Raw genomic sequence first — 24,588 nt, 5'->3', positions numbered from 1 at the left:
CAGAACAAATGTGGACTTTTCACATCTGTTTCTTAAAAAAGATTGCCTTTCCTGAGAATTGTGCTTGGGACCCCGATCCTTTGTAGCTAGATTGTTGGATTTTATTTTCTTTGATGATATTTTTATTGTCTGAGCATCTCTCTTAACTAGAAACACATTCTTACTCCTGGGATTTCAAGTCCAACACCTAGTCATTGTGTCTCTCAAGTACATTGCTGCTGTGACAGCTGAAGTTCCCACAGGGATAAGGTACTTTTCTCTCCCTCTGATGTGTGATTGCTGTTTGATTAAAGCCTGGAAATTGTTTGTGTAGAGTTGTGATTTTCTTGTCACTGATGATGCTGTGCAGAGCTTGGTAGTGCAACACCAGCTGATTCTGCATTTGCTTCCAAGAGCAGAGCCACTGTTACTGATATCTAGGAATGTCAGTTGGAGTTGCAATGTCTAATCCTCTCTCAGGCCCTGTTCAGACCTGGAATTAACATGTATCCTGGGATATCTGAACACAAGTGGCCAGCTAAGAGAGTGCGTGTTCACACCTGGCATTAAAATGCATAACCAAAATGCATCCTGGGTGATTGGATCTGGCCTCCCTCGCTCTATATGCAAAGAAACACGTACAGCATTTCCGCTTGCAAACACCAAATGTGCTGTTTTAAACCGCCAGAGGCAGCAGCTAGAAATAACAAGACAAAGAAGATCTGCCATACCAATACAAAGAAATCGAAACAATACAGATGTCTGTTCTTTGGTGTTCCAGGCAAACCTAATTGTACAGAATGTTACACACTCATATAGGTTTCCTTGAACTTTTTGAGGTCCACCTAAGCCATTGACGTTAGTTTAGTAGATGGTCCGTCAATTTGTCCCAGCACATTTGTGTTCAGACGAGGAAGAGAATGCAGACAAATGTGCCCCAGACCACCTCCGAGAGCATGCCAAGCGATCGGATTTGAATCCGTCCTAAAGTGTGCTCACACCTGGCATTAGTGCTGGCTACTTGTGTTTGGATTTCCCAGGACACACGTTCATGCCAGGTCTGAACAGGGCCTCACTCTCTCTTGTTGTCCACAGCAGGTCCACATGTCCCCTTGGCAGCTAAACCTTACTGATTGCATATTTAAATTGTCCTCATTGTTTCAGTTCCAGTTAAGAGTACAAAAGAAGGGTAGCTAGAGAATGGAGGGTTTGTAATTATGGCCCCACCCCATCCCCCCACCCATCCAAGAGCCCCTTTAAAAATGACAATTCTAATAGACTCTTTCAGACCTAATTATGATTTGTCTGCAGTGAGGTGGATGAGAAGCTGGTGCAAATGGGAGACTGGGCTCAAGCCCTGTTGGAAATCATGGAGAAGGGTTGTGTTTTCTCACCACGTATGTATGTGTATTCATCAGTCTAAGAGCTGATGTATTCAGGGTGTCTGTGCCAGAGATGAGGGCTGTAAATTCTGCTATATGCCCTGGCAGTGTTGCTTCTACTCGGATGCCAGAGGCCGGTATTGAACCGCTAGGTCTGTTTGTAAGGATTGCTCTGTGTGTCTGTCATTTCTTTGTTGCCTCTCCCTTCTTCCTTTCCCCAGAAACCTAGACAGTCTTGTTTTGGGGGTCTTGAATATATTAGATGATGCAGTTATGCTGTTGTCACATCTGTTGCTGTTTGTTGTCAGCTCATTATTTTTTACCAGTCTGCTGCTTTCTGCAACATTAGAAATCTTATTTCTTCCTGAGCCCAATATTTCTTTTCTCACTTTCACAGTCTGCTGTTTAGCTCTTCCTCTTTTCAGTCTCTACTCCGTATGACCAGTTGTCTCACCTTTTAGTGAATGGATTTGATCCAAAACCCCAACCTCAGAAGGTTAAATTGTTTCTCAGAAAGATAAACACTTCCTCTACTGTTTGTATATTCTCACGTGTTCATATGCACTCGTGCACCCCCCAAACATACACATACGCACACCTCCTTCCATTTCTGCCCCCAGGTGCCCCTGTGGTCTGTTTGCCATTGGCCTGCTGACCCTTGTTCAGGGCAGTAAATTACAGCCATTTAACTAATGAAGCGAGTCATTAGAAGCTGATTGGGCCAGTGTGTGCGCTGCCTCGGTGTGATTGTTTGGTTTAAGAGAGGAGCCTTTTTTCTGTCGCCAAGATAAACGAGGTGTCTGTGCCATGTCTTTGTTCATGTCTGGCTGTGTGTATCTGTGTGTGTGTGTGTGTGTGTGTGTGTGTGTGTGTGTGTGTGTGTGTGTGTGTGTGTGTGTGTGTGTGTGGCTTTTTTGTACCTGTTGGTTTGTACCTGTGCTGCAGTCATCCAGTTCTCGAGGCCCGATTCACTGGTGCTCAGCCATTTGTAGTGTACAGTAATCGTCTGAATTGAGTTTCAGATACTTTATGCCAAGAAACAACAACATAAACACGTGTCAAATGCTTGTAGAGAAACCACCATGTGGGTTACTATGGGTTGTTTTACATATTTCACTGTTGTTGAACAGCCACTTTTTTCCCAGTAGAACGTTAGAAGTTAAAGACAGCAGGTAAAACTCCATTATTATCTGTTCAGGGAATCTGCTGCCACGACAGATTTTATTTCTGTCTCCAGCTCTCTGAGGAGATAATTAGAAACTGGCAGAGCTGCAGTGTGAAAACTATGATCCAAGGTACAACAAGATTTATTATTATGAGGCTTAACTTTTTAGGGTTTGGAAAGCTTTGACATGAGTAGGATATTTACACTAAGCTCGCAAAATAAATGTGAAGTGATGTGAAAACCACAAGCCCTCCTGACTGGCCAATAACAGTTGTTAGTCACTTTAAAATGAAAGTTTATCTACACTAAGTGCTTTAGAAAAGAAAGAAAGCTTGAATAATGATTTCAATATGCGTATTATTTTGTTGTCACCACAAAAGCTGAAACGTAATCTACCAAATCAGCATAATTCGAAAAGATGATTTATAGTAGTGTAGGCTATTTAAAGGACGGTGGTTCGGTATACAACAGCATTGTTGTGTGCGCGATACTGGGTAGCACCAGTTAAGCTTTGCACCATGTCCTTTCCTTAGTCATTAAGAAAGCCCAGGCTTAGCCAGGGTATCATTTAATCGTGTGTATCCTCGCATATAAACACACACTAGTGTTTATTGTATACAGACTAAACCTGTTGCTGCACATGTGTGTGCGTGTGTATGTGTGTCACATTGCACAGGAATTGACTGCACAAAGCTGAACTGTTGACTTTCAGTGCAGAGTTGCATCATTGTTACTGATGAGCTAACTATTTTCTTCAGTCTAAAACCTTTTAAATAACTTGTGTAGTTTTGCTGATAATTTTTGCTGATATGTACAGAATATATCCCTTCTGGAAGTTTGTTATAAAAATTGTTATGGCATTGTCATGGTGTGAATAGTTGTCTGCCTCTATGTGCCTCTGTGTAGACAGGTGACCTGTCCAGGATGTAGCCCACCTCTCACCCAGTGTCGGCTGAGATGGTCTCCAGCACCCCATACTTGTCATACTTGTGTTATCTCTGTATTTTAATTGGACCAATTAATAATGCATTAAATGTGTAGAGGTATCCAGAGAGAAGTATCCAGCACCCTCCAAAACAAATACGTTAATTAAATAAGCGTCTCGGCTAATTCTTATTTCACTCTGTGTAATTTTAAGAATACTGTGTAGTTTAATGCAAGCTAGTTGAATTCAGCCTATTTTTGTAGAGGCTTAACAATTTTTTAAATGACATATGGTCACACGTTGTTTTCTGTGAATGTCTTTTAAATACTGAGACCCTTAAAAGGGTCATAAAAACCACTGTAGCTGCTCAGACTATGCAATCGATTTAGTTATAAAGGACTCACAACTTCATAAAATCCTGTGTTTCCTGCTCATAAATGGCCAGATTTAATCAAAGCTATAAGGATGTTGCATAACCACACAGTTGTGTAAACTCTAAAGCAACAGTCACAAGCATACAGTTATTAAATCATAAAGCCTAATTGCACAAATTGAAAATTGTTTTATTAAATCTTGCCCCCCTTTTCCAGTCAGTAGAGGTCACTCACACATGTACACATACTGAATACACAGGGTTCTGTTTGCTGAAGGGTTTGTTTCCTATGGTTGTAGAAGTCTTCTCCATACTCATCCTGCAGATGTAGTTGCTCAGTGTAAATCCAGTCTAAGAAACCCCTTTTCTTTTAATTCCTGCATCTGTATGACTGATAGCTATGTGCACATTGAATTACTAGTGCAGCATAATGAGATTTAATAACACAGCGTTGGGTTTTATGATCTTTTATGAGCTTGAATGTACCTTTGCATGCATCTAACCGAGGTAACATTACAGGCTATCCACAGCCAAACACCACTGACCTCCTTCCAGCATGTATTGAGCTAGATTTCACAGGAAAGAGAGAAAATGTCAGTTTTCTTCTCCAATGGGGGAGAGATTGACAGTAATCCTGTTTAAAAGAGTGAAACCGACAGATTTGGGATTAGTTCTGCGGCGAGAGAAAAAGAGACTCTATGGTTTCTAAAGTAACTTACAGAGATATTTGAGCATATGTACAATATATGCGTCTCAATAAAACTGTCAACATCAAGAGTCTCTGTGGAAAGAGCTTATTAAACACCCCTAGAGCTCTGGTTTCAGTTCAGCATGGCAGAATGTGCTGCAAATCATCCCATCCTCTGCACTGTATAGGAAAATACTACTGATATTGCTAGAACCAGCTCCTCTTCTACCTAAGTCTTACAGTGGCATTTACAAAACACTGTGGCAAGAAAGCAAAACATTTACAGGGCAAACACCAAGAGCAAAGATCAAGGTCAGGTGATAAATGAGAAATCCATAGATGCAGTTTATCAGTGTGATTCAGAAGGTGATGGAGGCTTAGGCTGATTCATACAGAGGACAAATGCTGTCAAAGTCGAACAGTCATTGCTTTGCACATCATTCTGACATTGTGCCACGTTCTGTCCTTGATTATATTTGGGCATTTTAGTATGTGAGTGCAACAATGGCGCTGCTATGTGCAGAGCAGTTTATGCAGCATCAATAGGCCACCGACTGAGATAATAACAGATGGAAACATGGCAGCACAACATCATTATTCACAAACCCATGAGCTACTCCTATTTTTAGATGAATATTTCACCACTTACACATAGATGTTGATTCATCTGTAATGTCTGATATTAGAGCAGGAAAAAAAGCAAAAACATTTTCATACATGGAAAACTGTGGCTCTCAAAAAGAAGTATAGTGTGTTAAAATACTTGTAGTAAATCTGTTTTCACAGTTTTTACATATTATAAATTGTCATTTCCCATTTTCCCCCTTCCTCTCCCTCCTGCCTTCTCCCCGACCTAACTGTTTATTATTCATCTCTCTCACTCTTCCTTCATTTTCTCTGCACCCAGGTTCATCGGCACTGCCCAGCAACATGGCCTACTTTGGAAGCTCCCAGGAAGAGGAGGACCTGGATGAGGAGGAGGAGGAAGAGGAAGAGGAGGAGGAAGAGGTGAGGAACGGAGGTGGCATCCACTCCCACGGTGTGGGAAGCAGCAACCAAGCCTCAGCCTCCTCTTCTTGTCACTCAACACCCCGCAAGGGCAAGCTCCCCACCAGGCAGCCACTCAACGGGCACGGTAAGGACAGGCCTAGAGCTTAGAACAAAACATGCACTATTTTTACTGCTAACACACTTCTTCTGTCTTCATGCACTGGACCACGGAATGTTTTCACTCGATCTTAATGCACCACAGATACGGTCTGTGTTTACTGTTTAAAGAGGGGAGTCAGAGAGACAAAAAATACAAGAAGAGGTGCAGGGGGGCCGTAAGTAGGAGAGGAAAAGGCCTATCTGAAGGACAGAGACAGAAGAAGTGAAGGGGAAAAGATGAAGAAGGGGGAATGAAAGGTGATGCACTAGTGCAATAACTATAGAGGAATGGAAAGATCCATTTGGAAAAAGTTGCAGAAAGCTGGAGAAATGCAGAGGAAGAGAGAAACTTGGGCCAGACAGGAGCAATGGATGAGTCATGGGACCAAGACAGAATAGAAGTGCTTGTCTACATGTGTGTATTTGTGTGTGCACATGAGCGGTTTCCCAAGCTTATACTCGTTTTCCACTGCAGACACAGGGTAGGCCACATGGGATGGCAGAGCAGTGCATCGACTTTTTCCACCCCAATTAACACTTGGCTTGCTAAGCCCTAACAAGGTGTTTATGCGCGTTCTGTAACAGCTGGCTTGGACCCTCGACACACAAACGCACACTCTCACACACAGTGCGGTGACAGCATACATACATACATCCCTTGAGGCACATCGACATTTGGATGAATACTCATACACACATTTGTGCGCAATATTTAGAAAATTGCTTGCATGCAATTGAAGCTATGAGAACAGACACACACTATCCCCACATTGATGACTGCATCAAGTCCCCCCCCCACTAAGAGAATGAGACGCCCAGGACTCGATCAGGGGTCAAAATTGATAAACGTGTACTAATTTAATAGAATCAACACTATTTTTCCTTTTACATTTTTAATTACAGTGCCACATAATGTGTCTGTTATATCCACCGTGTAGTATTGAATCTAAAGTTTTTCTTCAGAGCTGTAGAAAAACAATTGTAACCTGGCTTTCTCTCTCTGGCACACGTTAGGGACATTCAATCCTTCCGGCAAGGCAGATCCTCATGAAAAAGGTGTATTTCATAGTCCTTCCTCTCCACCCTCCCTGACTCTCTCCCTCCCCCATGAGTCTGTAGAATCTCCGCCAGAAAGGTTCAAAAGGTGAACGCTTTGCTGAACTCTTTTCTCTGTCATCCTCTCAAGTGGAATGTGGGGGAGGCGAGAGAGCAGAGAGACTGGTGGGATTAAGGGAGAAAGACGGAGAGAGGTCCATAGATTTGCATGTGCTGAACTCTTGGTGAATTCGTGCACTGCCTTTGTGTGGTACACTGGTAGTGCCTTCCTCCAGCACCCAAACAGTTAAATAAACTTTTCTCTCATTCTTAGACAGACACAGCTGCACCTTCATACATCAACTGTACACTTACTCATATCTGTATAAGAAGCACGAACAGTAGGATAGTGAAACCTGTTTGTACAAATCCAGGCTGAGTGCATGAGGACAGCTTATTCTCCCATCTTATCTCATGCAACACTGTTTGCAAAGCACCTTGGTGGCTTCACTGTGATATGCTAAATAAATAGATAAGAGAGAAAAAGGCAGATATACTTTGCAGGAGGACAATAGAGATGAGGAAGGTTAAGGACACCGAACAGGCATTTGTTTACATGCTTAGGTGTGCACACACAGTCAAGACTGTGTCATTGCTTCGGTGTATTAGATATCAAGCACATTTTTGTGGCATAAAGATTGGTGTCAAATAGGACACTTTAATATGCAGCTTGATCCACTCTCCAGCAGGAGCAGGGTTATACGGGCTTTTCGAAAAGGATGAGGGGAACAGAAGAAGAGGGAAATAGAATTAGCATAGGAGAGAGAAACATTTTATTCTTTGAGCTAAAGAGAGACAGGAAAGGCCATACATTGTAGTCCATTCATCAGCGTTAGTCTCTCTACTCCCAGCTTTTGGCTCCGGGCTGTGTTGACATAGCTAAATTAAACAACTTTTATTGGGCTCAGTTTCTTGCTTAGCTCACTTCTCAAAATGTCAAATTTTTTTAGGGGCCCCAGAGACTCACAGATGCTCACTTGTGGTGTGGAAAGGACACACACACACATACAATGATACTCAAAAGTGAACATACAGATTGTCTAACAGACTGATGTCCACATAGTAGGATAGGTGCCTTGCTACCTTACAAAAACTTTACACAGTGATTTGTTTTCTTTACAGTGGCTGAGTTTTGTATTGTATTTCTTTCTCTCTTGTCCAGTTGTAAAAATCCAGAAATTCACAGCAGGATGCATAATTTGTAATGCAGTGAATAAACCTAGTGAACAATATTTTAGTCAAAATGTGAGTGAATCCATTTTCTGAATCACTCACAGAGGACTGGGGGCACTGGGGCATGGCATGCATGTACACAGTTTGTAATTTGATCTTAAACAACTGGATGGCTTGCATTTGTGTAACACTTCTGGCGGAGGTTCCTGAATCTTGTTATGTCTTTAGTTAGATGTTTTTGCTGGAATATTTGTTGTAAATGACTTTCTCTTCACCACCAGACGTTTGTATTCTTCTGGTTTTGCGGCAGTCACATGATAGAATGTCATCAGCACGCCCACCAGCTCCAGGGCAATACTCTGGACTGTATACTGCTGTATTCTTACACAGTCTCACTCCTGCTCACTCGGACATTGCACAGACTTTGTACTAGGGAGCTGGCAGGGTAAAGTCTGCTTAATGTCCAGGTTGCTGACTCAGCCATTTGTGTTCTCACATACATACAGCTCTTTCAGGTAATGTCTAGATAATTTGCATGTCTGAAATTGGCTTTTGTGTCTCCTCTCTCCTGTAGTGTGTTCTCTTTCTCTCTCCCTATACTTCTCTGCAGGTATCCCTAGCTCCAGAGCTCTATGTTTCTGATGAGCAGTCAGCGATAACATTACCCTGCCCAGTGTTTGTTTGTTGTGGCCTGATGCTTTTCTTCTTTTCTGTCTCCTCTGTCCACTCACCCCAACCGATTGAGGCAGAAGGCCCCACCAAGAGCCGGGGTCTGCTGGAGGTTTCTTCCGTTAAAGGGAGTTTTCCTCTCCGCTGTCGAACAAATGCTTGCTCACGGGAAATTTGTTGGGTTTTCCCAATAATACTGTAAGGTCTAAACCTTACTATGTAAGGTTGTTGTGAATTGGCGCTATACAAATAAAATTGAATTGAAGTGAACCTGATTCCTGTTTCTTTTCCCCTTTCAGTGTTCAACAGCCATGGTAAAGCAGGGACCACAGAGAGTCCAAGGCCCAAGATGGGAACTCACGGCAGGGATGCACCTGCCCCGACATTGCCACCTCCTCCACCTCCACCTCCACCCCTCCTGAGAGAGCGCAGTGAGAGAGCGGAAGCACGGGAGCATGCGAGGATGCAACAGGCTATGGCTAGCGGTCGAGGATCCACCAACAGGCTGGCACCAAAGAGAGCTGCTGAGGAGCTACGCAAGCAGGTACGGTGTAGCCAGGAGTAACAGTACTGGACTCTAAATATGATGACAGAGCCATAACTTGCTAAATATGACACAGAGAAAAAGGAAATGACAAAGGCATTTCTATAGCTTCGCCTTCTATAGCTTCGCCAGGAGGGGCAGGAAAGTACTGTGGAAATTATGTTGCTATAGGTGGAATTAGGTGTGTTGTACAGTGGAGATATCATGGAACAAGTTGTATTAATAGGTTTTGTGGGCCTGTTTGGTTATTATGCCCATTTGAAATCTGCCTCTTGACTCTTTTCTTTTATCCATCTGCCACACCCTCTTTTATCTTCCTCTCAGTGATTTCTCCCAACTACTTTGCTGCTTTACTTGTCTCCCTCCTATATGCCTCCATCTACTTGCCTTCTCCACATTGCCCCTTTTACTTTCTTTTTTCTGCTCCGATCTTCTTATCTCTCATCTCCTCTCCTCCCCTCCACTCCATTGTGTCTGGGAGAGTAATGATTGTGTTTTGGCCTGCCGTGACTGCAGCTATATTTAGTAGTCTCTGGCCAGGGGCTGTGAAAGTCTGCCTCCCTCACCCTGGCACTTAAGCAGGTTTCAAGGAACCCCACAAAGTGAAAGAAGAGAAGGAGTAGAGGCAGCTTTAGTTAGAAAACTGGCATTTGTATGATCACATTAGCTAATCAGAAGCAAGGTGTTCCTTTTCTCTCATAATCGCCCTGTTTTTCATCCCTTTTCTTTCCTCCCCTGCTTATTCCTTCTCGTTCAATGCCATGCTCTCTCCAGTGTTGCTGTTGTTGTTGTTGTTGTTGTTGTTGTAGTAATGTGCTGCTGCTGAGGGAGACTCGGGCATGTGTTTCAGGTTTTTAAAGTGACTGGAATTGTCCAGTAAAACCAGCAATGAATCTCAATGAGAGTTACTGCCTGCCAAGAACAACTTCAACCTCACTCACTCACTAGTCTTTCTTCTAAACCTCTTCCTCTGTACTCTCTCTCTTTGTTTTTTAATTTACTGTTGGCATCCTGTGTGATTTTTTTTTTTTTTGACTCCTCCTATTCTACCTTCCTGTCCTTGTATCTCCAGCTCTCTGTCTGTCTCACTCATTTTCTCTTTATGCTCCACTGTCTCTCTGACTCTTTCTCTGTTCCGATGTCAAACAGATGGATCTTGCCCTTGACAACATGCCTCCAATCATTTGGAAGGATTAGTGCTTTTTCCCCCTTTGCTCTCCCTCCAATTAGCTTGAACTGTATGTGTGTTAACCATGTGTGTTCAAGACACACACACATACACACACACATTTATATACACAGCCAACTGTGAAAATACAGGCTAAGCCATATAAAAGGTTAAGTGATTATGTAGCTGTAAAAGGGGTTGTGTGTGTAAAACCGAAGGGTAAAGGCATTATCATAATTCAATTCACTGTGATTCAGTTCTCCCTAATTTAATAGCGGCTTGTATCAACAAAATACATGCACCGTAACAGGACCTTTTATAAAACAATATGTTTTATGTTGGATTAATTTAATTAAATAAAAGTGTGGATGTCAGCAAAGCAGCTGTGCACAGAAGCGGGCACAGGTGGCGTATGCAGGGCCAAACCAAAAGGACTCTGCATTTCTTGTTTGCTTGTTTGTCCTCGGCCATCCTCAGTTAACTGTCCTTATGTCGTTAGACCTTACATATAAAATAGATGACAAACAAAGCAATGCGAATGAAATACTCATTAATGACAACATCATTTGTTTCTGTACAGTTTTTTGCTACTGGATATAGATTTCTATCTGTAAGTTTGGGAAAGATGTTTTTGCATTGTTTGTGGTATGAGTGACCTTTCTCTGGCTTTTTAAAAGTCGACCTGCCCAGGGCTGCGTCGCATTGCGCCTTAATAGCAGACGGCAGAGTGGAAAGAAGACTTGTGTCAGATTATTCCTCCCCATCGTGGTGTTCTGGTGGTTGCACCGTAAGTCATCCAGGCATAGGATTACTATCATAGCAGCATGACACCTGATGGATGTGATGGACATTATATCTTCATTATATACCCAAAGTCATGGGGTTTACATTATGTTATGTTCCTGGTGATAGAAACAATTATGGTAAAGACAAGTTAATTACACTGGAAATGGTTTTGCTAGATCACAAAAAAGAACATTTCAGGGCATTTTTCATGTCTTCTCTATGAATATCAGAAACAAAGGTGACCAATTACAGTCCCCGTGTGGCATCTTTGTTCTCCCAGTGATACACTTTTAAGGAGGTCAGAACCACTGGCACCTCCGGTGGACCTATATCCTGACATTGAAGTATAAATCTAACTATGACATCTGTCTTTTTGGTCATGAAAACATTGTTGAAGAAAAGCAGAAAAACTGCATGTGCAATCTCTTTTTCCATGGCCCTTCTGTTGTCAGTGAACAGGGTCTGTAAAGGGTTAAACTTTCTCCTCTTCTTCTGGCCTTGTCTGGCTGTCTATCTTTGTCTCCCTCTCCCTCCTGTTCTTCTCAGGGCTAGCTCCTGCAGATGTTGCCTGTTAAAAATCTTTCTGCCAGGCCTCAGCTGGGCTATAGCAACACATGATGTCATCTAGACCCACCTCCCTCTCCCTCCCTTCTCCTCCACTTCCTGTGCTCACGTGCGACCAAAATCCACTCCAGTGCAGTCTCTGGCTGCCTGCTTATGTGTGTGTGTGTGTGTGTGTGTGTGTGTTCTAATTTTCCCATTGGCCTCACGGTCTTTCTTGTTCTGCTCGTCATCCTTTTTATTTCAGTTTGAAGTCTCTCTGCCTCTGGCTTTTGGCACGTCTGAACTTCCATATCCTTTAATATATTGCTCCTTTCTTTTTTTCTCTTCCTTTCTTCCCAAGCACAACATCTAACCTAGCTTCTCCTCACCTGCTTCTCTGTTGTGCTTCTTATTTTTCCCTTTGCCATCATTCTCTTGTCATCTTCCTTTTCCACCAGAACAAATAATTAAAGAGAGCAAAGTGAGGGAGACTTGTGAGACCCCCTGAAGAGAGCCGGTCCGCTGAGCCCTCCTGTGGCAAGAAGCAGTCATGACAGTATGTCTCTTGGACTCGGCGCTTTGTCAGCAAACTGTGGCCGGACAAACACAGTAGCTGTGTCTGGACAGTTAGTTACTGTTTCAGAGTCAGTGCAACAGAAAAAAAAACAGACTTAACAAAACTATAAAAATGAGTTGATTTGATCTTTGTGATATTATGTGTGTAGTAATTAATTTTTAATGGGTTTAAAATCACAATGACAGTGTTCAGATTTTTTTGAGAAGTGCATGTAAGTTTAGGCAACACTTCCTGTTGACATTTCTTTATCCACTCATTGGTCCATTCTCTTTTTCACCCTTTTTCTATCCTTTCTTGTTTGCAATTACTGCTTCTTTCCACCCTCTCTTCTCATCACTGTGTTTTTCCATTATGAGGAGTTTGTATATATATATGTGTGTGTGTGTGTGTGTGTGTGTGTTAGGAGGGGAGCAGGGTGAGGTATCAGTCCCCCCTCATTTTTTAATGGCCTGGTCTTTGTGTCGGCACCGTACCACCTAAGATGAACACAACACACACACACACACACACACACACACACACACACACACACACACACACACACACACGTGTGACATGAGGGCCCTTCAAAAGTGAACCTGTCAATGGTCTGGCTGTCACTCCCCTCTTGTGGTGCCCCGACTGTGATTGATAACTACATCTCTCCCATCCTCCCTCCTTGCTTGTTTCTGTGAGTCACTTCCAGCTGCTCTGGACTGAGAGACACACAGATACTGTGGATATACTGTTTAGCAGCAAAACCAGATTATCATCAGAAAACAAAAATCTACAATTAATGGATTATGTACAAATGTGTCTATTCCAACTTTGCCTTTTATAAACAGGAAGAGGCATAAAAAATGTATGCTTTTGTTTTAAAATGTTTTCAAAATAAAATGTCATCAAATACTGTAGGACTATGTAGCCCCTTTATGCCAAAACTACTGTAGAAATCTGAGCTCCAGCTGAAACATTCAGATATTGGTAATCAAATACTGATCTTTAACTTTACAATGTCTACTAACACTTTATAGAGCCTTATCTCACATACACCAATCAAAAGGAAGGGAGAACGCAATAGACAGAAAAGAATGAGAAACTCCTGGCAGCGCTGAAAGGGGGCCATGAAAACAACACAGGTGAAAATGGAGAGAGAGAAAAATGGATGTTCATAGAAATGTATACAGGGGAACAGAGGAGATATCAGTGAACTTGATAGAGAGGAAATATCAGAAAGAGTCACACAAGGTCAACACAAATGTAATGACAGACAGATACACAGAGGATTTTTGTTTTGAACTAGCTGTGAAGCTCTTGGCACTGAGGGAGAGGGTGACCGCTTTTCTTCCTACTGCTGTAGTCAGCGAGCCAGCCGGGGAACCAGACACTGCTGTTCCAAACCTCTGATCTACAGCTGAGGGCTGTAGATCACACACAGCTCTGTCCCTCTCACATGCGCCCACATACACACACACACACACACACACATGGAAGACTTTTATTCATAGCAACTGAATTATAGCATTTAAGGGAACCCATGGCAAATAAAAGACTGTTTTTATGTGCTTGGATGGGATTTTATTCCATCCCATTGACCCCACCTCCTACCTCATACTCTTCAGCCATCTGTTTGCAGAAATCATGAAGCCATCCCTGCTTTCCCTCTCATGTCTACCATCTTTTTGTAAACAGTTGTTTATCTTGGGATGTAGTCATTTTGGCTTGCATATATTCTTTTCTACATCTCAGCCTTTGTGTTGAACTGTAGTTTAAAAAAGTGAACAGCATTTGAAAGTAAGGAGATGTAGACAGTTGAATGGCTCTCTCTAAGTATTGTTTTTTGCAAATAGATTGGTTTTTTTCATCTGATCAGCCAAATATTTCACTGCAAAGCTGCCATCTGAATATTTGGCCTTTTCATTGAGCTGTGGATTTGCCCACACCCCCTCATGGAGCCATTGTTTTATTTAGAATTTTATTTGTGTGGGTATATTTGGGGGGGTGCATTTTTGTTACCTTTGCTGCAGTAATATTTTTACCTTTTAAAGGTCTGTGATCTAGTATAGAACAGTTACACATCTGATCAGACAGAATTCTTTGAGAGATTTAAGCTTTATCAACATACCATCTCCTTTCCTTTCCAGCAAAATTCCTGTTTTGTAAAATAAATGTGTGATGGTTTGTATACATGATTGATCCACAGAACTGTGATGCGATTGTTTATCCTGTTCATTTAATGGGTTCCGTCTCTCTCTCTCCCTCTCTTTCATTCTCTCTCACTCTGTGGATCTTAGGTCTCTAAAGTGAACAGGCTGACGCGGGCAGGCTCGGCACAAGCTGTTGGTGGTGCCAAAAAGAGTCGTGACTTCCGACTGCCGTCCAAAACTGTGAAGAAGTACACAGCCACCGTATCCAAGGGCCACATAACCTACACCAAAGCCAAACAGAAAGAATTGGGCAAGAAAACCAAACTCAGCAGCAACAACAAACACAACAGCGCCGCCTCGGCACCATCGTCAGCGAACAATCACAATCAGCACAGCCAGCCAGCAGCCAGCAATGGGCTGGCAAACTCAGGAAAAGCAGCGGCACCAGCCCACCACAGCAATGCAAAAACCCGCAAACAGGTGCTACTATCCAATGGGCTGCACAATGTGGCTGCAGGCGCCCGCCTCAATGGCAGGCTAAATGGACAGCGGCACAACACCCTGGCCAAGGAGGTCGGGCAGAAACAGTGCCAGCACAGCCAGGGGGAGTGCGCGGGTCGAGAGGGACTGCGTAACTCTAAGCGGCGTCTGGAGGTGGTGCTCAACTCAGTGGGGACAGAGATTCTTGAGCAGAAAGCCAAAACCACTGGGGCTGAGGCCAAGAAGGCAAGGCTTCAGCCCACACCCCTGGAGACACGCAGCAGCAAGAAAGTGGCCAATCAAGAGAAAGCTGCCATGCAGATTACTAACCCTACCACTCCAGTTTCTAATGGACATGAATCAGAAACACCCTCTTCTCCTAAACAAACTCCACCTGTTACCCCGCTTCCACCTCCTACTACCCCTCTTCAGCAAACCCCACCTCCCTCTACACCAGCAGTCAACGCAGAGCCAGTGAACCAGCGACCCAAGCGAGCATCGGCCGGCAAGCTGATGTTGATACGACAAGCACAGCAGCAGAGCAGGTCTCATGGTCGGAGCTCCTCCTCTTCCTCCCCCTCATCAGGCCAGAACCCCAGTCGTGCCAGCACTACCTCAGACACCCAACAAACCTCTGTGTCCTCCTCCACCACCACCTCCTCCCTGCTTACTTCCACCAACAGCCCTGGGCAGCTCAAACCAGTGAATTTGCGGCCCATAGACCGTGACAAGGAGTGGGAGCGTGAGAAAGAAATGACACGCCAGAAGGAGCGCGAGCAGGAGAAGGAGTGGGAGCGCCAGCGGAGCAAGCCAGAGGGCTGGGCAGCGCTGGGTGAAGTCCCTGTCTTCTGGCCAGTGCCACGGGAGTTTCAGGACCCCCTTGTGTACTTGGATGCGGTGAGGGAACAGGCTGAGGCGGCTGGCATGTGTCGTGTGGTCCCGCCTCCAGACTGGCGGCCTGAGTGCAAGCTGAGCGAGGAGATGCGTTTTGTTACACAGGTGCAGAGGGTCCACATGCTGGGCCGGCGCTGGGGCCCCAACGTGCAGCGACTGGCCTGCATCCGCAAGCACCTCAAATCTCAGGGCATTACCATGGATGAGCCACCTGTCATTGGTAAGTAACCCAAACAGACATACACATATGTATGTATGTGGAAAGAAGTCATAAGAAAAAGCAGCCAGTAAGCAAGTGCCAAAAATCTTGCTGTTTCCATTGGTATCAGCTGTGTTCTGAAAGCTCCAGTCACATTCCACCTGATTTTATCTTTGTTTTTATAGATGACATAACATTGTGGAACTACTCAGTGAGGGGCCTGACAGGCCATGAAAACAGTATTTCCCCCAGATGGCCCCATCTCCTTTCATTTCTCACAAAGACATCAGTATTTAATCAGCATTTAAACAGCCTCTGCTCAGACAAACTGTGTGCGTGTTGTCTGTATTGTATGTGCATATGTATGCAGCCCATGCATGCAAATATGCAGTTGTTGAATTTTAATAGTTTTATACTAGTTGATGATGTGCATTTGCTCTGCTGTCTTTGTAGCTTTTGTATACAGCTGTATACTGATTAGCTCAGCGTGAGTACAGTTAGTGGAGTGGCTGCCGTCAGCCAGGTACCCTGGTTCCAAATGACTTCCTGTGTCCAGCAGATCAGTTCTGCATTAACAGTAATTTGTGTCTCTGTTTGGCACAGAGAGTTTTGAGATTATTTTGAATGGTGATAACTCAAGTGGCCATTTCAAATAAAATGAACTGGGCTGGAGGAAACTGCATGTTTAGCCAAAGGAGCAGATGCTCCAAAATGGCAGTCATCTTGATTTGATTTAATTTGTGTGTGGGTGGTGGGGGTGTAAAACCTCAGTTTATACTAGTGTCTATGTACATTTTCTCTGAATTAACTGTCACTTTATCTTTGTGCTCCGCACAGGTGGTTGTGAAGTGGACCTGTCACGTTTTTTCCAGCTCATCAATGATATGGGCGGGATGCAGCAGGTGATGGACCTGAAGAAGTGGACCAAGCTGGCTGACCTTCTGCGTATCCCTAAGTCGGCGCAGGACCGGCTGGCCAAGCTGCAGGAGGCCTACCTCCAGTACATCCTCTCATATGATTCGCTCAGCGCAGAGGAGCGCCTCCGACTGCAGACTGAGGTGCTGCAAGAGAAAAAGAACCTGGAGTCACGGCAGGGCCCTCTGGAGGGTCTCTCGGACTCCTCAGCACCTAGTGCTCTGGTACTGCCGCGCTATGAGCCCAAGAATGGGCTAGTAGGTGGAATAGTGGGAGGGACAACAGGGCACCATCGCACCAATGGAGTGTATCACCGTCTGAAGGAGCTGGAGGCTCAGGTCAAAGCGGGCCGGCGCCGGCTCTTTGCTCAGGAAAAACAAGGCAAAGAGGACAGGCAGCATGGAGTGGATCAGGAGGAGGAGGAGGACAGGGGCGTTCTCACTGACCAGCACAAATGTATTTACAAGGTGAGGATACAAAGAAGACATTTGCTGTTTAGGCGGCACATTTGAAGCATACAGAGCATGCAAGTGTATCCTTAGTTTTTTTTCCTGTTCTTTACTTTCAAACAGGTGTTTTGTGATCTCTCATCATTGTGCTGTTAACTTAAATCAAAAATTACTTTGTCTTGTTTATATGGCAAATGCCAGTGAATTATAGCTCTTTTGTAGCTCATTGGGAGCATCTGAGCAGTTTCTTAAGGGCCCATTATTGCTCAGCTAGCTGTCTTCTGTCTCACTACTATCTGAGTCAAGCCTAATTTCACGTGAGGTAATAGTCTACACCTCTCATAGAATCACCACTAAAATGTCAGTGTTTGACATCACTGTGCCAGTTCAACTCAGTCTACAGAAGGAGTTAAGATGTGCTATAAATTGTTACAACACACTATAACTTGGATTCTCTTAGGGACAGTGTTACTGTGGTGTTAACTGCCAAGATGTTGATATATTTAACATTTTTTATTCAGTGTTTGTGACAACAGTATCATGCAGTTAACTGTTATAGGTTCTGATTTATGAAACCAAACACAAGAGGTCTGGATACCTGTTTATGAGCAGCAGTACTTGTAAATCTGGCAAGTAGCTGCAGTGTAAAGACCTGGCTTTTAGCGAGAGAGTGAGGGACAGCAATTTTTGTAACTTGCACGTCATGTGGTTTTGTTAAATCCTTCTCTGCAGCTGTGCGTGGTAAGGTGGTCAGTAGTCTTGCTTGTGTGTGTATGCATATGCACTCTTGTACAAGATGTAGATGTATTCCCACCTTGCCAGCCTACTGGCAGCCGTGTTGATTCTGGCTGGCTGAAATATAGGTCAGAGAGAAGGCAGCCCCCCAAAGTAGCCCGGCCCCTCATCTCTCGGCTGACCCCTTCAAACCCCACCTTCTCTGGCTCTCTCCACCCTCAGCGCCGTTAATCCAGCCCTCATGCCATGCATCCTGTCCTTCAGCCTAAGCCCTTACTCATAGCCATTTCACCAAATGTCTAGTCCTCTGGCTAACCATGTCTTTCCTCTTCAGTCCCACACCCCTCATGCACTCTCCTCTTGCTAAACCCTCCACTAAGCCCCTCTTTGCCCTTTGTACAGTACATGTACACAGGCATACATGTATACAAAGGCTACAGGTAGCACTTCTTTGTGTACTTTTATAAACCCATTTGTGCAGGTGCATACAGTGCAATATGGGATTTAAAGTTCTGCTATAGGCAGACCGCATTACTGACTGTGTATGTATTTGCCCTTAGGTGAAGCAGTAATAATGTATGTAATTAACTTTGTTTCTCTGTTGCTCGCTCTCAGATCCACTCTGGCACTTCATCAGAGTGACATGTGAATGGCTGTCACCATCCTGACAGCACAGGCTTGTGTAAACATGAAACATGACCCATCACTCTTCTCCATAGCTCAGATTTGTATGCATTTTTTATCGAGTGCCATCAGGCTGGCAAGAGGTGGTTATAGTTCACCTTTTCGATCAGTAGAACAAAGTGCATGTCAAGGGTGTAATTAGCTCTAATTACACTGGGAAAGGCTTAGATAAGTGCTGCTACTGACTGGCCCAAAAAAAAAAAAAAAACTTGTCAGTGCTTGGTAGGTCACTGCTTTATTATTTGACTGCATTATTTTACAACTATGTAGCTAATGTACTATACTAAAACATAATAAGGTCAGACACTTTTTGGAGACATTCGGATACATAGGAAGGAGAAAAATCTGAATCCACAAGGTCATCATTCAGCAGGGTCTGTGCATCTTCAGGCCTGGAGCCGGGAGATTTATGGGCACCTTCAAAGCTTCTCTATAGCAGGACCGTCCATGGGAGGGTTAAGAGTCAAGTTCAGGGGAAATGTATCTGAGGCAGTTTTACAGGAGGCTTACAGACACATACACACTAACACATTTAGAGTTGATATATTTGTCTGTACACATTTTGACCATAATGCTTCCCCTTTGACTTTTTGAGTCGTACAAATCCGGTATGCGGGAAATAGAGCATGCAGTTCATTGATGTCCAGCAATATTTTCTTTGTATTTTTTAATTCAGTGTGCGCTCTGGTTCACACATTCCCTGTAGTTGTTTCTCCATGACCTAAGACCATAAATATGTGGCCCGAAGTCTAGTTTTTCTTGTTCCCCTCCACCTCTTCGAATGTGCTGTGACTCATGATGTGTAACGTCTCTTTGTTTCAGGGGAAATCGGTGTCTTTGACTAACTTCTTCAGGATAGCCCGGAACACCATGACTATGTGCTTTAACAAGGAACCAGGGGCTGCTGAGGTTGAGGTTAGCATGCTAATGTCTTGATTAAACAATTTTGAATGTAAACTGTCTAAAATAGGATCCAGTGGCTTTGTTTAAAATATCTGATTTTTAGTGAGTTCGTTATTTTCAGGTGGAATATTAAAACTTTAATGTAAAATTTAGGTGTAAGAACTCACAGCCATGACATAATTGATTGTGAGGTGCACCTGAAACCTGTACCTTGCCTTGGTCCACTAATCGGCTTTTTTTTTGTTTGTTTTTGCAGCAAGAGTACTGGAGGATTGTGGAGCAGAGAGACAGCCACGTGGCAGTGCATTGTGGGAAGGCAGACACCAGTACACATGGAAGTGGTTTCCCCATAGGAAAGTCAGAGCCATTTTCAAAGTAAGTAGTTCATAGGCCTAACACCAAACTTTAAAGACAGAACATTCTGCTCATGTTGTAAGACTGTAGTCTCGGCCTGAATCTCAGATGGTGAATCTAGACCTGGAAGTTTTACGTTGACCCTCTAGAGCAGACATGGGCATATGACAAGTTTCATCTGGCTTGTGAGGATCAAAACAAATCCAAATGAGAGTTTAGCTGGCTGTGAAATTCTGTAAACCATTTTCTCCCTGAAATGAATGCTGTGATTTTTATTTTGAAGTGGAGGAACATGCAGCATATAACTGAAAGCCTCATTTAAGTCTGATGTCTCAGTGACATTTGAGCATGAGCAAAAAAGAAGAAAGGGTTGATGCTGAATGTAGGACATTTAACAATATGTCGACTTCTTAATTTGCATGGAGCATATTGTCAAAGTATGCATTTCTGTTACCATGTTGACTTAACCACTTGTTCAAGCACAGTGATTTAAATATGTGGATGAATGAAACATTTGAGCCCCTACAGATATGAACTTTGCTTCTGTATTAAGAAAAACCATGAATGATTTGGATTAAAAATATTTCTTGAGGTTAATTATTTTGTTCAGAAAATGTTTATTTTGACATGAGTGGACTGGAAAGTTATTCTCTCTGTTAAAATGTGAACTACACTTAAAGTCCAGTAACTAAGTGACTGTGGCAGGATAACTGTATCTATATATCACTTCATGTTTGTTGCAGAGAAACTGTATTTCCTCGAATGAGTATATTAGGAAAATATTTTTACAGAAAGCCCTAGTGGCTTACACAGTTTTGGCGCAATAAACTGAGTAATCTGATTCTGCTCGACTTGTTTTTGTAAGCGGAAATTACACATGGATCCTAATATCTCCTGTAACAAAGCACTTGAAGCATTTTTGTAACTGCATGGCAGTGGCCCCGACGCTGTGGCAGATTCTGATGTGGCCTTCTGTTGAAAAAAACCGCCTGCCCCTGAGCTACTGTGTCGAGGCATTTTTTGGTATTCTTGGGGAAAAAGTACAAATGACCATTTTCTCTCGTGTGTGTCTCAGACATGGATGGAACCTCGCTGTCCTCCCCAATAACTCTGGATCCATTCTGAGACATCTGGGTGCTGTGCCTGGTAAGGACACGTGAAGGCAGTTCTCTAGAGCATAAATGTTGGAGCAGTTCATTAGCAAAGCTAAAGTCAGATTTATCTAAAATTGCTCCAGAAAAATGCATATCCATCCATCCATTCTATGTAGTTAGTAATAACCTGTTTTTGTTTTGCTCTGTGTAAACCTGTCTGTCTCCCCAGGGGTCACCATTCCCTGGCTAAACATTGGCATGGTCTTTTCTACCTCATGCTGGTCTCGAGACCAAAATCACCTTCCATATATTGATTACTTACACACTGGTGCTGATTGCATTTGGTGAGTATGCACTATAGGTTCTGTCCTCATTATCACTGTGTAGGATCACGCTAAAAAGTCTGCCTCAAAGTCTCCTGTAAATATTTAAACATATGTAAAATAAGCTAGGCAGATCAGTTGGAAAAACAACAAATACACATTTCCAAATAAATCTGGCCCTGTGTGCTCATGGCTTTGCCTGTGCCTGTTCCACCTACAGGTATTCTGTCCCTGCTGAGGAGAAGGCTAAGCTGGACAAGGTGGTCCATACACTGCTTCAAGCTAATGGCACCCCAGGACTAGAAATGTTGGAGAAGAATATCATGGTAAGTGATTTCTCTATGGCTATGCAAACTATATTTATTTTGCTGTCGTGTGCTAGCTAGAGCGCTTCATTACCAACACATCTTTCTCTCCCTCGATTATTCCAGATCTCTCCCGAGGTGCTTTGCCGTGAGGGGATCAAGGTTTACCGTACGGTGCAGCGGAGCGGCCAGTTTGTGGTCTGCTTCCCCGGTGCCTTTGTTTCTAAAGTGTGCTGCGGCTACAGCGTGTCAGAGACAGTGCACTTTGCCACACCACACTGGATGAACCTGGGTTACCAGGCTGCAAAGGTCAGCATCTAAATCACAGCGGGCAGAGCAGTACCAAGGGCTGTGTTAAATTAATTATGGAATATATGTATATGTGGAAAACAAAATGTACAATAATGGACAAAAATATATTCTATAAATGATACAATGAATGAAATGAAATAAAAATTTCTCTTTGGAATGAGAATTGCAGATTTTTCATGACAGCTGTTTTATTTCACTTCTCAACAGTGGCCCCCTGTGGACAGTGGCAGTTAGAGCTCTGATTTATGTAGCGCTGATTGAAACTGAAATTGATAAATCAACTTGGAAACCTACACATGATTCTTTAATCAGCCAGTGTGCTGAACTTTGAGTAATTGCAGCTATAAGTTTCCCCATGGGGTGTATTTAGATTTTTTTTTCATGATAATGAGCAGGCCATTGAACCACTGGACCTCATTATAGCTGTAATAGAAGAGGGGGGAGAAAGCTCCTTACCGTCATACTGGGCATTATGGTGATGGAAGTACATACATCTTCAGCAATACCATCGTATTCACAGTCACAGCAAAGACTGCCCTCAAGGGTAATATGACATTCATACAGCATACTGCATAGTGGTGCACGGCCCAAAACTGTTCCTTCCAAATGAACTTTTTTGTCAAGAGTAAAGAAAAAAAGGGCGAGACGAGATATGTTAATCTGAGTGTACAAAGTCTGTGGCTACACCACAAACACATTTGTTAGAACATGCCAAGAACATACCAGTCAACTTGCTTTACTCATTTTGCTTGGTTAAACATATCTGTATTTGGATGTGTGTACAATCCTGGAACATGGAGACGATACTGGTTTAATAAATGACTTATGCTGGGGGGAAAGGCTGTGTTTTTGATTTTGAGACGAAAAATAATTCACTGAGGGGGAAAAAAAAGAAAACAAAAAAAAAAATATATATATATATACAGAGAGAGAGAGAGAGAAAGAAAGAGAGAGAGACTTTTTTCTTCAAATGACCAGGATGTTTTGTGCTGTACTATTTTTAAAAAGAAACAGTAAGAATACATTTTTTTATTACATTTTTTTTGGCACAGGACCTGAAATGTCGTCATATAGCCAAACCCTTCTCCATGGAGAAGCTACTGTACCAGATCGCCACAGCCGAGTCCAAGAGGGACAATGGCCTTCTCCTTACCACCATCTCCGCCCTACTCAAAGACCTCAGGTAGGATGAAGCTGTGCGCACGCACACGCATGCATTCACACATACAGTACCGCTACATGCAAAAAAGAGCACAAGTGAAAACTCAGATGTAGCAATTTCCACATGCTTGTGATTAATAGCTTAGGGAATAAATCAAATGTTGACATTTGATCTTAATGACTTATCCTCTGTAGATCTGTTTTTTTTTTAAATAAAGAATTCTGCATCTTCCGAGGGCAATAAAAAGCATCCAACTTAATGTACTATGATATAGTTTGTGTACAGCTTTAATAAAATAGCAACAGGTTTTCTGGGTCTAACTTAATGAGCATCTTGGTTGTCTAATAGGAACATAGAGATGCGGCAACGACAGGAACTTTACAAGGCAGGCTTGCTCTCCTCTGCTCGCTATGGCACTCATGACGGCAGCCTAGGGCCTGGCGAGGGGCGCAAGAAGCCTCGTGGGAAATGGCTAGCACTGGAGTCCTCAGAGAGACGCTGCCAGATCTGTCAGCACCTCTGCTACCTGTCCATGGTGAGAGCATAGAGCACAGCAGTTTAACACACTACAGCTATAAGAGTCTGTACTTATTTTCTAAACTCCTGAAGGGCCAGTCTGGGTACAGTTTTCATACATAATAACAAACATGGTCTAAACTCAAGAAAGTTTAAGGTCAAATATTTATTTGTGAAATCAGCAGTCATGCAAGACTTTCCAGTTTGTAGGTATTATTTTGTATTATGTCCTGCAACATCATACAGCTTATATACTGTACTTACTACTGATAATACATATTTACTTTCACATAGGCAAGATTGTTTTCTTGTGCTTTTTATGGCTCTATATTTCAAAACTAGCCAAACAAAACCAAAGAATGACATTTTACTACAATGATGCAAATTAATTGCTATGATATTGTTACATATGAAAAGCTAATTTTCCATTGGCATAAGACAGTAGGAGTAGACATGATTTATTAGGTTACCCACTAAAATATCTCGGTAATAAGAGCATACTGACACGAGTGTCTGGTTTGGTCTGTGCAGGTGGTTCAGGAGACGGACAATGTGGTCTTCTGTCTGGAGTGTGCCCTGCGCTACGTGGAGAAGCACAAGTCCTGCAGAGGCCTTAAGATGATGTACCGATACGATGAGGTGAGTTTCAGTTCTCTCTCTGTCCAGAAGGGGGAGGCATCAGCCAGGTTTACACTGCTCCAAGGAGTAGATAATTCACCATACACTGTACTTTTTTGTGTCAGTGCTGTAGTTGATATATAAAAATGTGCATTGTTGAAATTGTGCAGTTATTTAATGTGTCTTCCGCACTCAGGAGCAAATCAACAGTTTGGTGAACCAAGTGTGTGGTCGGGCCATGTTAAAGAATGGCAGCAACGGTGGAGTCGTCGTCGTCAGTGGAGGGGGGGGGGACCCCTGCCA

General features: G+C 43.2%; 1 protein-coding gene across 1 annotated transcript in view; it reads left to right on the top strand.

Annotated features, from left to right (window-relative positions):
• Nucleotides 1–24,588, top strand: part of jarid2b (jumonji and AT-rich interaction domain containing 2b) — a 102,974-nt gene that overhangs the window by 75,149 nt on the left and 3,237 nt on the right. Inside the window, exons 5-18 of the mRNA XM_020597488.1 lie at nucleotides 5,420–5,647; nucleotides 8,898–9,142; nucleotides 14,490–15,936; nucleotides 16,753–17,297; nucleotides 19,521–19,613; nucleotides 19,858–19,976; nucleotides 21,031–21,101; nucleotides 21,279–21,393; nucleotides 21,593–21,698; nucleotides 21,804–21,986; nucleotides 23,042–23,172; nucleotides 23,500–23,686; nucleotides 24,199–24,306; nucleotides 24,482–24,584. Coding sequence (XP_020453144.1) covers nucleotides 5,420–5,647; nucleotides 8,898–9,142; nucleotides 14,490–15,936; nucleotides 16,753–17,297; nucleotides 19,521–19,613; nucleotides 19,858–19,976; nucleotides 21,031–21,101; nucleotides 21,279–21,393; nucleotides 21,593–21,698; nucleotides 21,804–21,986; nucleotides 23,042–23,172; nucleotides 23,500–23,686; nucleotides 24,199–24,306; nucleotides 24,482–24,584 — 3,681 coding nt within the window. The remainder of the gene's footprint in view (nucleotides 1–5,419; nucleotides 5,648–8,897; nucleotides 9,143–14,489; nucleotides 15,937–16,752; nucleotides 17,298–19,520; nucleotides 19,614–19,857; nucleotides 19,977–21,030; nucleotides 21,102–21,278; nucleotides 21,394–21,592; nucleotides 21,699–21,803; nucleotides 21,987–23,041; nucleotides 23,173–23,499; nucleotides 23,687–24,198; nucleotides 24,307–24,481; nucleotides 24,585–24,588) is intronic.

Source organism: Monopterus albus, unplaced genomic scaffold (genome assembly GCF_001952655.1).
Source record: "Monopterus albus unplaced genomic scaffold, M_albus_1.0 scaffold34.1, whole genome shotgun sequence".
Taxonomy (NCBI): domain Eukaryota; kingdom Metazoa; phylum Chordata; class Actinopteri; order Synbranchiformes; family Synbranchidae; genus Monopterus; species Monopterus albus.
The sequence above is the reverse complement of the archived record's forward strand: the minus strand, read 5'-3'. Positions and strand labels throughout refer to the sequence as shown.